This window comes from Papaver somniferum, chromosome 10, assembly GCF_003573695.1.
Source record: "Papaver somniferum cultivar HN1 chromosome 10, ASM357369v1, whole genome shotgun sequence".
Taxonomy (NCBI): Eukaryota; Viridiplantae; Streptophyta; class Magnoliopsida; order Ranunculales; family Papaveraceae; genus Papaver; species Papaver somniferum.
Window position 1 is genome coordinate 135,475,396 of NC_039367.1, and position 14,605 is coordinate 135,490,000.

The 14,605-nt window shown below is 35.7% G+C and overlaps 1 protein-coding gene across 1 annotated transcript; it reads right to left on the bottom strand.

The window, feature by feature from the left end:
- Positions 1-11,770: 11,770 nt before the first annotated feature.
- Positions 11,771-14,346, bottom strand: LOC113316241 (protein NPGR2-like). Its single transcript, XM_026564460.1, has 4 exons — positions 14,229-14,346; positions 12,820-14,027; positions 12,444-12,597; positions 11,771-12,245 (listed from the first exon to the last, which is right to left on the bottom strand). Exons 1-4 carry the CDS (start codon positions 14,344-14,346, stop codon positions 11,932-11,934), a joined length of 1,794 nt encoding a protein of 597 aa, XP_026420245.1. The 3' UTR covers positions 11,771-11,931.
- Between the last annotated feature and the right edge of the window lie 259 nt (positions 14,347-14,605).

Here is a 14,605-nt window from a genome sequence, read left to right on the forward strand (position 1 = left end):
TCTCCTTCATTTTGTGACCGAAGCAAGACTGGAACGACCATTTCTTGGTTTAGGCCAGGATTGTACAAATTGATCTCTTGAATCTAAAGTACTCCCGTGAAGTGCATTTGTTTAGGGTTTAGATTCGTTTCTCGGCGGCACACTCAAATTGACCATTTCCAGCAGAATCAGTTTTTACCCAAAAACAGCCGTGAAGTCTAATGATCAACTACACAATTTATCCTAGTCCGAGACATCACTATAAGTAGACTAGAAATCAAGACTTATAGTTTTGATCACTAACATTGACAAACAAGCTTGAGATATCAACGCTTGCGAGTTCGACCGAGCAGTGCTCTAACGATCCCCCCCTTTGTCAATTTTAGTGACAAAACTATCAATACATATGGATTACAAAATAAATAAACTTTGTAGCTTCTCATCCAAATGCTTGATCTCCTTGGTTCTTCAACATTACTCGAAATCTTCGTCACTTCCAAGTACTCCAATGATTCCAAATGTGTTCAATTTCACATCATCGTTGTTGAAGATCCGTAGAAATAACAATGAGAAAACAGTTGTTCTCAATCATTGTTACACAGTGTCATAGTATCATTACACATCATCAAAGTTTAATTGTATCACAACTTTGACAACAATACTATGGTGATATGTATCACTCCCCCTTAGTCAATACTTCATCTCACAGTGAAAACCACTCCCCCTTACATAATGATCCGTAAACCATATGTATTTGTAGTGTGAACTACACATTAATTCTCCCCCTTTTTGTCAATATAAATTGGCAAAGGTACGAAGACTAGTGGGATCCTCATGAAATTTTCATAGAGATACTTCATGACCAAAAGAGAACAACATACCAACTTGTTTCAATGATTTCACATAGTCGAAACTTAGCGTATTCATCAAGGAGTTTATAAAGATACAAGATAACTCCTACAATATTCCACAGCCGCACTCCCCACAAAGATTTGGCAATTAAGCACAAGTTCAATTAAGAACTCTACCCCATAAAATGTCATTCCCGGAAGAACAACAAGAGCGACCTTACTTTTACAAGAAAAGAAGGATTTCTTTGGACATTAACAAAATCACATGAAACATGAATTTGTATCCGAAAATCTCAATTGAATTAACCACAAGGAAAATGATCAATTCAATCGGTCATGAATTTGTACTGTGTTGCATAAACAAAGGTTGTGGAGCAACACAATACATACACAAGGATGTGGATCAGGGAAAGACCAATATTGCGGAATAAACAAAGATTCATTCTATTTTTCATCACTATTTGCATAATGACATATAATAAACTTAATCTTTGTAACCAAAAGTTCATCCTTTCTTCCATGAATATTTTCATAATGACATAAAAGGCTTAACTTTTGTAATCAAAAGTTCATTCTATCTTTTATCAATACTTTCATACCGACATATAATAAAGTTAACTTTTGAACAAGTATGGGACAGTCAAGGTTCACGGACGTAAACAACATATCCCATCACAAGTTGAAAAATATAAAACCATAAAGATTAATACTGCAAAATCATCTCCCAAATAAACTTTAGAATTTAAACAAATAAATCTAAAAACGTTGCAAGATGAAAACGTTGGCAATAGCTATGTGTACTCACAATAATGGCTATTCCAAACCCTAGTTATCCTTAAACACAAGAATAAAAAATTCTCATAAGAAGTTTCCTAGATATTAAGACCTCTAAAGAATTCTTTATCGTCCCCGAACTCCTTGTCGTCAATAGCCATAGGAACATAAGGTTCATGAAGAAAGTAGTTAATTCCAACAAACCTTTTAGACTGATATCGAATCAGGGCCTTATGAATTTCGAGAGTCCTAAAAACAAAAGCCTTTATTTCCTGAATCTCCTTTCTTGTTTCCTTCAACTATTCAATAATCCCAGAGAACTTCTGTTGATTAGACGGAACAACTCTTGGTTTTCTTGCATTCCTCCTTTTTCTTTTCAAAGTTGAAGCTACAGGAGATTTATCTTTTTCCTTCATGATTGATGGCTTAACAATCATATTAACATCTTTTTCATCGGAAGACATAATGTTTGGAATCTCCATACACGTATGAGATTGTGGGAGGAATTAAAAAATCAGACTCAACAAGCGGTCTTGAGATATACTAGAGCATAACTCGGTTGAACCCACCAAGCGTTGGTATGTCAAGTTTGGTTGTCATATTTTAGTGAATCAAAACTCATTTACAGAGTCGCTTGATTATATACTAGAGTCAACTTCGTATAGGTTAGCTTGAAAGTGTTAGGATATGAGACTTACAAGTATTACATGAAGACTTGAAGAATGTGAAGAAGTATGGAGCTACAACGACAACATCATCCTTCCTCTTGAGGTTAGTAATATTTGACTTGAACTGTTTCATTCCCTAACATATCTTTCAAGTCGTGCATATTGAAAACATAACTGCGAAGCTGTGTATGATACTCTAGTTAGACATAGTATTAAGGAATACAATACGAGGTTTATTGCTTAACCATTAAACCTTGTATATAAGACATCGACATGATCATATGAATGCTATTGTGATTATATATGGGTATGAGTGAAGATTTCATCCTAGGAAACAATGTTTTACATTCGTGTAAAGGAAGTAAGTTCATAAACTCGTTTTGTGAATCGAAAGGGAAATCGCTAGGATTATTGGTATTGTTATTCATTGTAAATCTATTTTGAATTACCAATATGTGTGTTTAGTATAACCGCTCATAAACTTTTTTATGTATCTTGGTAAAACTATTCACAAGGCCTGACTTATGTATTGGTATGACTTTTATTAGTGAAACCGATCTTAAGTAACCACTCAAGATGGTATGATCGATGCCTTGTAAATAACAACTTTTATCTAGTCATTGGGGAACCGATCCTAGTAAGAGGTGAAACAAATTTACAAGAGGGAATCGATCCTTGTAAGAGGTACAACACGTTTTTAATAGATCGGGGAACCGATCCTATGAACATGTGCAACAAGTTTGTAGTTTTGGGGGAACCGATCCTATGGACATGTGCAACTGAATACAGGTAGTTACCATAAGTTGTGGGGAACCGATCCTAGTACCTAGTCAACCAAATTTTGGTAACTAGTGTGACTATGCACAATACTCACATGGAGGTATAACCGAACTTGTTTTGGTAGAACCGTGAAACCCATAATTGGTGATTTGATAGGATAATCAATTGCATAGTTCTTGGAACTCAGACGAACCAATTCCAAACTTGTTTGGAAGTGTGGAAAATTGTTTCCAAGATTGTAAGTATGAAAAAAGACTTGCAAAGTAAAGATGTCGACATACTTTGAACATGTGCAATAACTCTTATCATTAATTGTTCAAAGATATTCCTTAATAGCTAAAGGAGAATCCCAGGATCAAAATAAATTGAGAATCTTTTAATTAAGGTTTCTTAGTTTTTATATGCTATTTAATTTTCAGCAATTAAATGCATATCTTTAGAAAATAATAATTAGTAATGTGCATTTACTGATTATAGATTTTTCTATTGGGACTTCGGTCAATATTTGGACAGTGCATTTCCAGGAGTTATGAAAACCGATTTTGTGTTTATTGCATATCTTTGAGAATATTCGGTTTTGGAAATTTCATGGTGTCCAAACTTCCTTGTCTATAAATATTCAAGTTTGCATTTCTAGCAAACTAATCCTCAGAACCAACAAAACTACCTAGTTGTGTTGTTACTAGTGGAGCCGCCTATTCGGAGAGGAAAGTAGCCTAATTAGGTGAAATCTCTTACGTCCGCTTAGTTTAAAGACTTCTTTGGGATTGAGAAGCTCTATTAGTACCGTTGGTGGGAAACTAGATAATTGCAGTTTATATTAGTTTTCGACTGATTTGATTGACTAACGGTTGTTGAACTTTGATTGCACTTAGTTTGTTTATGCTTGAGAATCTTCTATTCTGATATAAGATTCACTCAAACTAGATCGAAGTTTCGACAGAGATCTTTAGACTATATGTAGATCTAAAGACGTCTCGTGATAATCCAACGTTAACAGACTCCGTTCTGTGTGTGATTGATCACAAGAGATTCAAGTTGATTGTGTGCAGGTGCTGATTGAAGATTAAAAAAGATTCGAAGACAAGAAGACTTTTTGGGTTCATAATCTTTGGTGTGCACAATACTTGTTTCGGCTGGAAAGGGATCCAACTATAATCGGTTTATCTTTGTGATAGATTGGATTGATTAGTTGAGTAGATCGGCATCAATACACTTATTTGTGATTAATATTATTGATTACATAGTCTAACAATTACTTCGGTGGTTGTTGAGAGATTTATCTAAGGACCCGACAAAGGAGTTTATTGGTAAACAGAAGAGCCTTTGTCAGACTCATATCACATTGTTTGAAAAGAGTTGTTACCGAACAGATTTGTTGTTCCTTTACTGTTTGGAATACGAACCAAAGGAATTGTTCCAAGTGCGTGACTTATTAACAAGTTGGAGGCGCAGGGATACTGAGGAAACTAGGTGAACTATAGGTTTAGTAGCTTGGTCTCAACTATACGAAGTTGGTTTGATTTTGTATATCAGCTTAATTCTGAGAGTATTCAATTCTGGACTAGGTTTCAGAGTTTTTCTGCATTTGCGGTTTCCTCGTTAACAAAATCTTGCTGTGTCATTTACTTTTATTTTCCGCAATTATAATTGTGTTTATTATAATTTAAAGTAAATCGCACAAACGTTAATTCCTATTTTACTTGGTAGACAATCCCTAGAGTTTGGTTAAGTCCGAACCTATTATCAAGTAAACATACGTCGTTGTTGTATTGTCTCGATCTTGTATCCACAGAAGATCACACGAACTGTGAACCGATTAGTTGTATTGTCTCGACTCAGTCCATAGACAATCATTTTCGGAAAAGGACTTATAGGTGGAAAAGTTTTAGATTGAGGTATATTTGGGTACCCTCGTCTTTTCAGGTTACGGAACCTTTAAAAACACAAGTTCACGTACACACAAATCTCAACCCTAAAGAGGGTAGAATTGTCGAGAATAACCCTCTTTTATTGATTAAACAGGGAAGTCCCTTCCAATATCAATTAGATATGAAAAGAGGAACGAATTCCAAACTTGCATATCCCAGCAAAACTAAAAAGAGAAAATCAAAAAAAAAAATCTCTTTTCCTAAAGGCTGAGGTGTGCATAATCTTGTCTCTTTTGATCAGACACATGAGACAAGATGCACTAACCAACACAATTAAGTTGTGCTGGAGTGAACAAATAATCTGTCCACCATAACCTTTTCGAAAGGAATTCATAGAGCCATGTTTCTCAAAGTGTTTAAAACATAATTTTTTCTCTAATTATCTATTATTTTCTTTGGAAACTAACTTCTTTGAGAAGAGATGCGTTTACATACCTCTGATGATTTTTGAATGAGTTTGAGCTTGTTTGCTAATCGATTCGCTCTTCGTTGAAGTTTGTTGACATATCTCATTTTGTGTTTGTACATAAAACACTTTGAAAGTTCATGAGCTTTTAGAGAACAATAATAGCATGTCAACATGGAAGATAATTCAGATCCCCGAGATGTGTAGGCAGCTAGACACATAGTGGAACCTGAAAAATCGGGAAAAGAGTTTCCAGTAGAAACAGGTAGATTCATTTTTTCTTCCAGACCGGTTGAGATTTCTTCTGAAAAAATATCAAGATTGATGTATATATTGCTACAATTATCAAAATCAATATTTTCACAAAGAAGTGCAACACTTGACTTTTCGTCTTCATTAGAATCATAGTTGTCAGACATTTCATCAAGAGTTGCAGATAGACCTTTGTTCCCAGTGTATCTTTTTCGATTTGGAAACTCGTTTGCAAAATGACCAAAATCTTTACACTTAAAGCATTGTGGCATATCGTCGTCATCAGTTTCATCAGTATATCTGTTTTTAGGAGGAACACGATTATGAGGTTTGACTGATGACTTAGGTTTATCTCTGGAAAACCGTTTACTTCTCTTCAAAAGAAGATCCCTAAACTGTCTTGTGATCAAGGAGATTGATTTTTCAAGATCTTCATCTGATGAATCAATCTCAGAAAGATCATCTTCAGAGATGCAAGCACTCTTACTTTTGTCAAGTAATTTAGTATTCTTTTGTGCTTGAAAGCAACATCCTTTCCGGATTTGGATGTATGCCCATGATCAAAGATCATTAACTTCCCAACCAGAGTATTTCTGGAAAGAGTTGTAAGGTTATTTCCTTCAACGATGGCATGCTTCTTACAATCGTATCTGGATGACAGCGATCTGAGAATTTTCATCACAATGTCCTTTTCAAGAATAGTCTTACCCAATGCAAAAGATGCATTAAAATTTTTAGACACTTTGTGATTATACTTATCAAAAGAATCTTCATCTGTCATGCGAAGGTTTTCCCAATCATAATTTAGGTTTTGAAGCCTAGCTTCCTTTTCAAAGGTATTCCCTTCAAATACGGTTTCTAAGATATCCCAAGCATATTTATACTTTGTGCAAGTAGTCATATGATGCTGGGGCTCTGGGGTAATGGCATGAATGATAGCGTTTAACCCATCAGAATTTTGCTTTGCAGCAAGAATCTCGGCAACATCATATCTACCAATATCCTTTGGAACTGTTACATCGCCTTCTGTAACTTCCGGAGGATTATAGCCATTAACCACATAGACCCATGATTGAAAATCACGCGCTTGAAAAAAGGCACGCGTAGCAATTTTCCACCATAAGTAATTTGAGCCATCGAAGAATGGTGGTGTGTTTATAGAGATAGCACTTCTGTCCATATTCAGATCGCTACAAACACAAACTTATAAGGTTATTAATGTGTTTTCCTACTCTGATACAAATTGAAAAAGCGGGGGTCTAACAACCACACCCAATATTACATTAGGCAATCTGAATAGACAAACTCCAATATACTTTCAAGAGAATCAACTAGACAGTCAAACTCAATCTAGAGAAAAGTATATCAAAGTTTTTATATCTCTGTTTCACAATGTAATCATCAAATCAAACAGATAGAAATCCATGAGCCTGATTATTATGTGGAACAACTTGAACGGTACCAAAGACCAATGTTCAAGTATCAATCAATTTATATCAACAACCAAAGGTTGGATTATCTAATTGATTGATCTCAACGCACAACCTGTGATATTTCAATTATATAACAAAATATAATGCGGAAAAGAAATAACACAAACACCAGAATTTTGTTAACGAGGAAAACCGCAAATGCAGAAAAACCCCGGGACCTAGTCCAGCTTTGAACACCACACTGTATTAAGCCGCTACAGACACTAGCCTACTACCAATGAACTTCAGACTGGAATGTAGTTGAACCCTAATCAATCTCACACTGATTCAAGGTACAGTCGTACTCCTTACGTCTCTGATCCCACCAGGATACTACGTACTTGATTCCCTTAGATGATCTCACCCACAACCAAGAGTTGCTACGAACCAAAGTCGAAGACTTGATAAACAAATTTGTCTCACATACAAAAGTCTATTGGAATAGATAAATCTGTCTCCCACAGAAATACCTATGATTTTTGTTTCGTCTTTTGATAAATCAAGGTGCACAGGAACCAATTGATGAACCAGACTTATATTCCCGAAGAACAACCTAGTATTATCAATCACCTCACACTAATCTTAATCGATTAACAAAACAAGATATTGTGGAATCACAAACAATGAGACGAAGATGTTTGTGACTAGTTTTTATCTTGCCTATCGGAGAATCAATCTCGAGAAAATCTTAGAGAAGATAGTACTCAATACGATAGAACATGGCAAGATCAGAACACACAACTACAGAGAAAATAGTTGGGTCTGGCTTCACAATCCCAATGAAGTCTTTAAGTCGTTAACCTATAGGGTTTCGTGAAAACCTAAGGTTAAAGGAGAATCGACTCTAGCTTATGCAACTAGTATCACACAGGAGGTGTGGGGATTAGGTTTCCCAGTTGCTAGAGTTCTCCTTTATATAATTTTCAAATCAGGGTTTGCAATCTAAGTTACCTTGGTAACAAAGCATTCAATATTAACCGTTAGATGAAAACCTGATTAGATTCAAGCTAATATCTTTCAACCGTTAGATCAAACTTAACTTGTTATACACAAATGAAATGTACCCTCATTTAGGTTTGAGTAACCGTACCTAAACGTGTATACCATGTTGGCTCAACAGTAGTTAACCAAGGTTAGCTATATGAACACTCTCATATCAACCTTATTCATCTTAACCATAACTAGTTCAAATGACTCAAATGAAACTAGTTAAAGAGTTGTTCAATTGTTATATCCTCATAGAAGTATACAAGAACACAATTGAAGCAAAATCGGTTTGATTCACTCGAATAAATTCATGAACATTATATCCACAGTTTGCAAAGACTGCATTCCTTAATATATAAATGTATTAGTTCATGAGCCAACCGATTTTAGAACTTTAGCCACTCAAGTATGCATACGGGTACGCATATCTAAGTAGCCGGTCTGAGTTTGGGTTCACCAGTATGCGAACGGGTACACATACTTAAGTACACTTCCAAAACTCAGCAAAAATTCCCGGACCTATACCTTACGCAAGTACGCGTACCGGTATGTGTACTTGGTACACGAAATTTCACAACTTCAAGTACGCATACGGGTATGCATACTTTAGTTCCGGTCATGGATCACATACATGCAAGAATGCACACTATGTTCATAATCCAATGATGGTTAAGTATTCTAAACTCTATTTCAATCATTGAAACTTTCTTAGAGGATGACAATTACCGTTTTCACACACTATTAGCATCAAAGCAATTTTCAAGCTATTGAAATAATCATAACGAAACATTCCAAGTCTACACCAAATGATTGTATCACACAAACCATATAAGATGTTACTCCGCGATTTTCACATGATCATCTTTTGACTTTCGTCAAGAATATAAGATGAACTTGGTTGAAGCGAAAGCTTACCAACACATATTTCGAGAAATATGTAAGCGAGTTAAACTCAGCTCGAAATCTCAAATGTGTATAATCGACCACTATATAGTAATACGACTTTTGTCTCAATATAGGAGATAGAGTAGAAATAGACTTTCCAAGTGATAGATGATTTTTAGACTTGATCTTTGTAACCAAAAGTTCATCCTTTCTTCCATCAATATTTGCATAATGACATAAAAGGCTTAACTTTTGGAATCAAAAGTTCATGCTATATTTTATCAATACTTTCATACCGACATATAATAGAGTTAACTTTTGAACAAGTATGGGACAGTCAAGGTTCACAGACGTAAACAACATATCCCATAACAATTTGCAATATATAAAACCATAAAGATTAATACTGCAAAATCATCTCCCAAATAAACTTTATAATTTAAACAAATAAATCTAAAAACGTTCCAAGATGAAAACGTTGGCAATAACTATGTGTACTAACAATAATGACTATTCGAAACCCTAGTTATCCTTCTTAAACACAAGAATAAAAAATTCTCATAAGAAGTTTCCTGGATATTAAGACCTCTAAAGAATTCTTTATCGTCCCCGAACTCCTTGTCGTCAACATCCATAAGAACATAAGGTTCATGAAGAAAGTAGTTAATTCCAACAAACCTTTTAGACTGATGTCGAACCAGGGCCTTCTGAATTTCGAGAGTCCTAAAAACAAAAGCCTTTATTTCCTGAATCTCCTTTCTTGTTTCCTTCAATTATTCAAGAATCCCAGAGAACTTCTGTTGATTAGACGGAACAACTCTTGGTTTTCTTACATTCCTCCTTTTTCTATTCAAAGTTGAAGCTACATGAGGAGATTTATTTTTTTCCTTCATGATTGATGGCTTAACAATCATATAACAACTTTTTCATCAGAAGACATAATGCTTGGAATCTCCATACACGTATGAGATTGTGGGAGGAATTCACAAATCAGACTCAACAAGTGGTCTTGAGATAAAAAAAAAGTTTTTTAGAGAAGGAAAAAATAATGTAGGGTTACAGAACCTTTAAACACACAAGTTCACGTACACACAACTCTCAACCCTAAAGAGGGTAGCATTATCGAGAATAACCCTCTTTTATTGATTAAACAGTGAAGTCCCTTCCAATATCAATTAGATATGAAAAGAGGAACGAATTCCAGACTTGCATATCCCAGCAAAACTAAAAAGAGAAGATCAAAACAAAAAAAATCTCTTTTCCTAAAGCCTGAGGTGTGCATAATCTTGTCTCTTTTGATCAGGCACATGGACAAGATGCACTAACCAACACAATTATGTTGTGCTGGGGTGAACAATAATTTGTCCACCATAACCTTTTCGAAAGGAATTCATAAAGCCTGTTTCTCAGAGTGTTTAGACCATAATTTTTCTCTAATGATCTATTCATTTCTTTGGAAACTAACTTCTTTGAAGAAGTGATGCGTTTACATACCTCTCATGATTTTTGAACAAGTTCGCTCTTCGTTGAAGTTTGTCGACATATCTCATTTTGTGTTTGTACTTAAAACACTTTGAAAGTTCATGAGCTTTGAAAGAACAATAAGAGCATGTCAACATGAAAGATGATTCAGATGCCCGAGATGTGTAGGCAGCTAGACACATAGTGGAACCTGAAAAATCAGAAAAAGAGTTTCCAGTAGAAACAAGTAGATTCATTTTTTTCTTCCAGACCGGTTGAGATTTCTTCTGAAAGAATATCAAGATTGATGTAAGTATTTCTACAATTATCAAAATTAATATTTACACAAAGAAGTGCAATACTTGACTTTTCGTCTTCATTAGAATCATAGTTGTCAGACAATTCATCAAGAGTTGCAGCTAGACCTGTGTTCCCAATGTATTTTTTTCGATTTGGACACTCATTTGCAAAATGCCCAAAACCTTTACACTTAAAGCACTGTGGCATATCCTCGTCATCAGTTTCATCAGTATCCCTGTTTTTAGGAGGAACACGATTATGAGGTTTAACTGATGACCTAGGTTTTGTTGATACCATATAACTTATCCTTAGTGGAAGCTGTAAATGGTCAAGACTTTTCTATCAATTGGAAAATGCTATCTTATGTACATGATTGTAAATGTTAGATATGTTAAACATAGATCGAATGAGGCGGCTGATATCTCAACTAAGTTAGCCAGAAAAACATCTCTTGTTAGTATCTGATTGAATCCGCCTCCCTCTTGTATTATTGGCAAACTTTTCTCTTTCTGTAATCGTTTGTTTCTGTTAATAAAGTTTTTGTTATAAAAAAAAATAAAAAATCAACAATCGCAGTTTTCATTTCAAATCAGGTAGGTAATCAGTATGGAATCTGTAGTACTCCCACAAACATACACTCTCGGTTCCAAGGCTTGTTGTAAGCCTTCCCGTGTCTGCCTGTCTCACTTCTCATAGCAAATCAACTTTTGATAAGTTTGTCAGAGGTACGTTGTAGAGAAGGTTCTGATGGATATAATACTTTGTCGTAGTGTGATGGAACACTTTCAAAAAAAAAAGATGAATACTTTCAAACTATTAATGAATCCAAATGTTGTTCTGTGGGAAGTGTAACTAAATTGCCGGTGGCAACCTGTAACTATAACATGCCGTTCCACACCCCAAAAGCAAAATTAGTAGAGAGACTTCTCTACCGAAAAAAGGGGAAGAAATTCGTCTACTCCTGAGTTGATTTTATCCACAGTACTAAGATTAAAAAATGAAACACATTCGAAAGAAAGCGAGGAACAAGCAGATAATGTGGCTTAAGGCCAAGGCTAACGGGGTAATTATCTAATTATGTATGAATTTGTGTACGCATGTCTTTACGGGCATATGTGTACGTAAATGTGTCGGTATCTTTAGTTCCCGGAGAGTGCAGATATGTATCATCTTAAACAAGTATGGTTATCTGAAGGGTTCAACTGGAGCAGATTCTTCAAGAACTTCTGCAGCTTCAAAACACTCTGTTGCCTTATAATCTTTTCCTCTTTGCTTGTATACCAACCCAAGACTGGACCAAGCAGAATGGTTCATTCTGTCTAGCTGCACTGCCGCACTAAGATATGTTTCAGCAAGTGATACTGATTGGTTATTCCCTTTCTGTCTGAGAATATTAGCAGTAGAGATCAAGCTTGGAACATAGGTGTCTTGGTTGCCTAATGCCTCTACGAACGCGTCTAGAGCTTCTTTATGGAGACTTTTCGCTTGGTAAAGTAAACCTGAAAAGGTAATGGTGATAAGCATTAAAATCGAACTCCTGAAGTTAGCAACGTGGATCCACCAATTAATAGATTACGTAGGAAAACATTTACAGCATAAATAAAATAAACTACTCCTAACAATTATCAGTCACCCGTTTATAAAGTGTAAAAAATGATGAAAATTGAGACGGTAAAGAATGGAAAACATCAGCATACCTACGGCGTGCCACCTAGAAGCAGAATGAGGAGAAATGGCTTTGGATTTACACAGACAGACTTCAGCATCCCGCCACTGTGACAAGCTAATGTAGATCTTAGCGAGATCAATCCATATCTCTAGTTCTAAACTTCTTTCATGGCTGCGGTTCCCCTGCAATAAATATCCGGGACATGTACAATCAATATCACTTGTTAGGGATCTCCAGTGAAAAAATATTTCAATATACTGTGCACAAGATTGCATAAGAGTCAGTTTTGACTGTTTCAAGAGATCCTTTGTCTGCTTAACTATTCAACCGGAAAGCTACTATAATCAATTCATGCTCTAAAACTAGGAGAATAAGAAATTAAAAAAAAAAGAAAGAAATCAAACCTTAGAAAGAACTCCAGTTCGTCTACTCTGGACGTGAATGAGAGCAAGGAGAAGAGTACATGTCTCGACAGCATTTTTCGCTCGACCTTGTGCTATCTGGAGCTTAGCTTTAGTTCGCAATAAGTCTTTCTGAGACCACTTCCCAGTTTGGTCAAGAGCAGCATCAATCACGTTTTCAGCATCTGAATACCGTTTCTGAGCTGATAATATGCGAGCCACCAGAATCCATCCATCAAGACTAGATTCACCTTCCAACTTCAGCAACTGCTTTGCATAAGAAAGCGCAACATCCAAATTCCGCTGGTCAGCGTTTTCTAGACTAAGATGATATATAATTTTAGGAATCCTTTCTATCATTGTTCTTTCAGCAGTTTTTAATGCTTGGAGAGCCTCAAAATGTTTTTTAACCCTTTCAGAATCCATTACACTACATCTAGCTTCATCTGACAGTGAAATACCTAGTAAGCAATTTGCAATACTAGCCATCTGAGGACACCCTCCATGCAACTCTGTAAGTGCTCTGTGCGCGTAATCTACACCCTCGACTGCATAATTAGGGTTCTCCCCACAAATCTTTGAAGCCAAAAGTAAACCCTTTATGCAATTTGGGTTCTCGGATTTGCTCAAGAGTATCCTGAGTAAATTCAAAGCAACCACATCCTCACCCATACCATGGTAACATAAGGAAAGAGTGTAATATCTTAGTTTCCTCTCCAAAACCCCAGGAAGAAATTCCTCAACCTGCTTAGCTAAACCCTCTAATCCCCCTGATACAGATAACCCAAAACAAAGATGATCAACAATCGACGCGTCCCACTCTATCCGTTTAAGAGAAGAGTCCCTCAACAATATCATCAAAAGAAGAACAGCTTCTTCTACATTATTTTTCGGTACAAACGATCCTTCAACTTGGTATCGAAGTTTTGGAGGGGTAGCATCAACACCACCATAAAGAAGAAACACAGCGAACTCTTTTTGTATCCTTGCAATAGTCGCTTTATCAAGATTCCAGTGCCTAAGCAATGCTCGTCTGTACGACGCGATTGCTTCATGAAAATTACCACTAAGTTTCCATACTCCTGGAAGCAACTCAACAGCCTTACTAATTATCTCTTGCAACTTATAATCAGTAGCAAAGTTTTCAGGTACACCTTCTGGTAATGTAGATTCTACCTTATCTAGTATAACATTACACGATTCAGCAGCTTCTGCAAACCCACAAATATTAAACACAATCAATGAATATGAAACAAACCCTTTGTTTGACATATCAAACAACAATTAAGAAGTGTAAGAATGAACCAATTGATTGATTCAATTGAGTGTAATTGTAAAACTAGTTAGGGTTCTTACAAAATTAAATATAAATGGAAAATGAAATGAAGAGATTTAGAAATCAATAATCATACCTATATATTTACCATGGGATAGCAATGATTTAGCATTATCGTAATTCAATTCAAACATATGAATCAAGAGTTTCTCCACTTTTGGATTATTTAAGAAACATAGTTTTTCTTCTTCCATTTCTGATTTATTAATGTCTTCAACTCCATTAATAGAGGACATTAAGAAACACTCATCAGTAAAAAACAACATCAAGAAGAGATAATTCTTGACTGAAGCTCTTGAAATACTTATTAATGGCGGTGGTGTAAGATTTTACGGAATAAAAATGAGAAAAAAATGAAGCCGTACGGTCTGTTAGAGAGGTGAAGTGGCGGGAGTTGTTCTGTTCTAGTACCCCACCACGTTTTCCTAAGTATATGCTGTTTTCGTAGAGCGA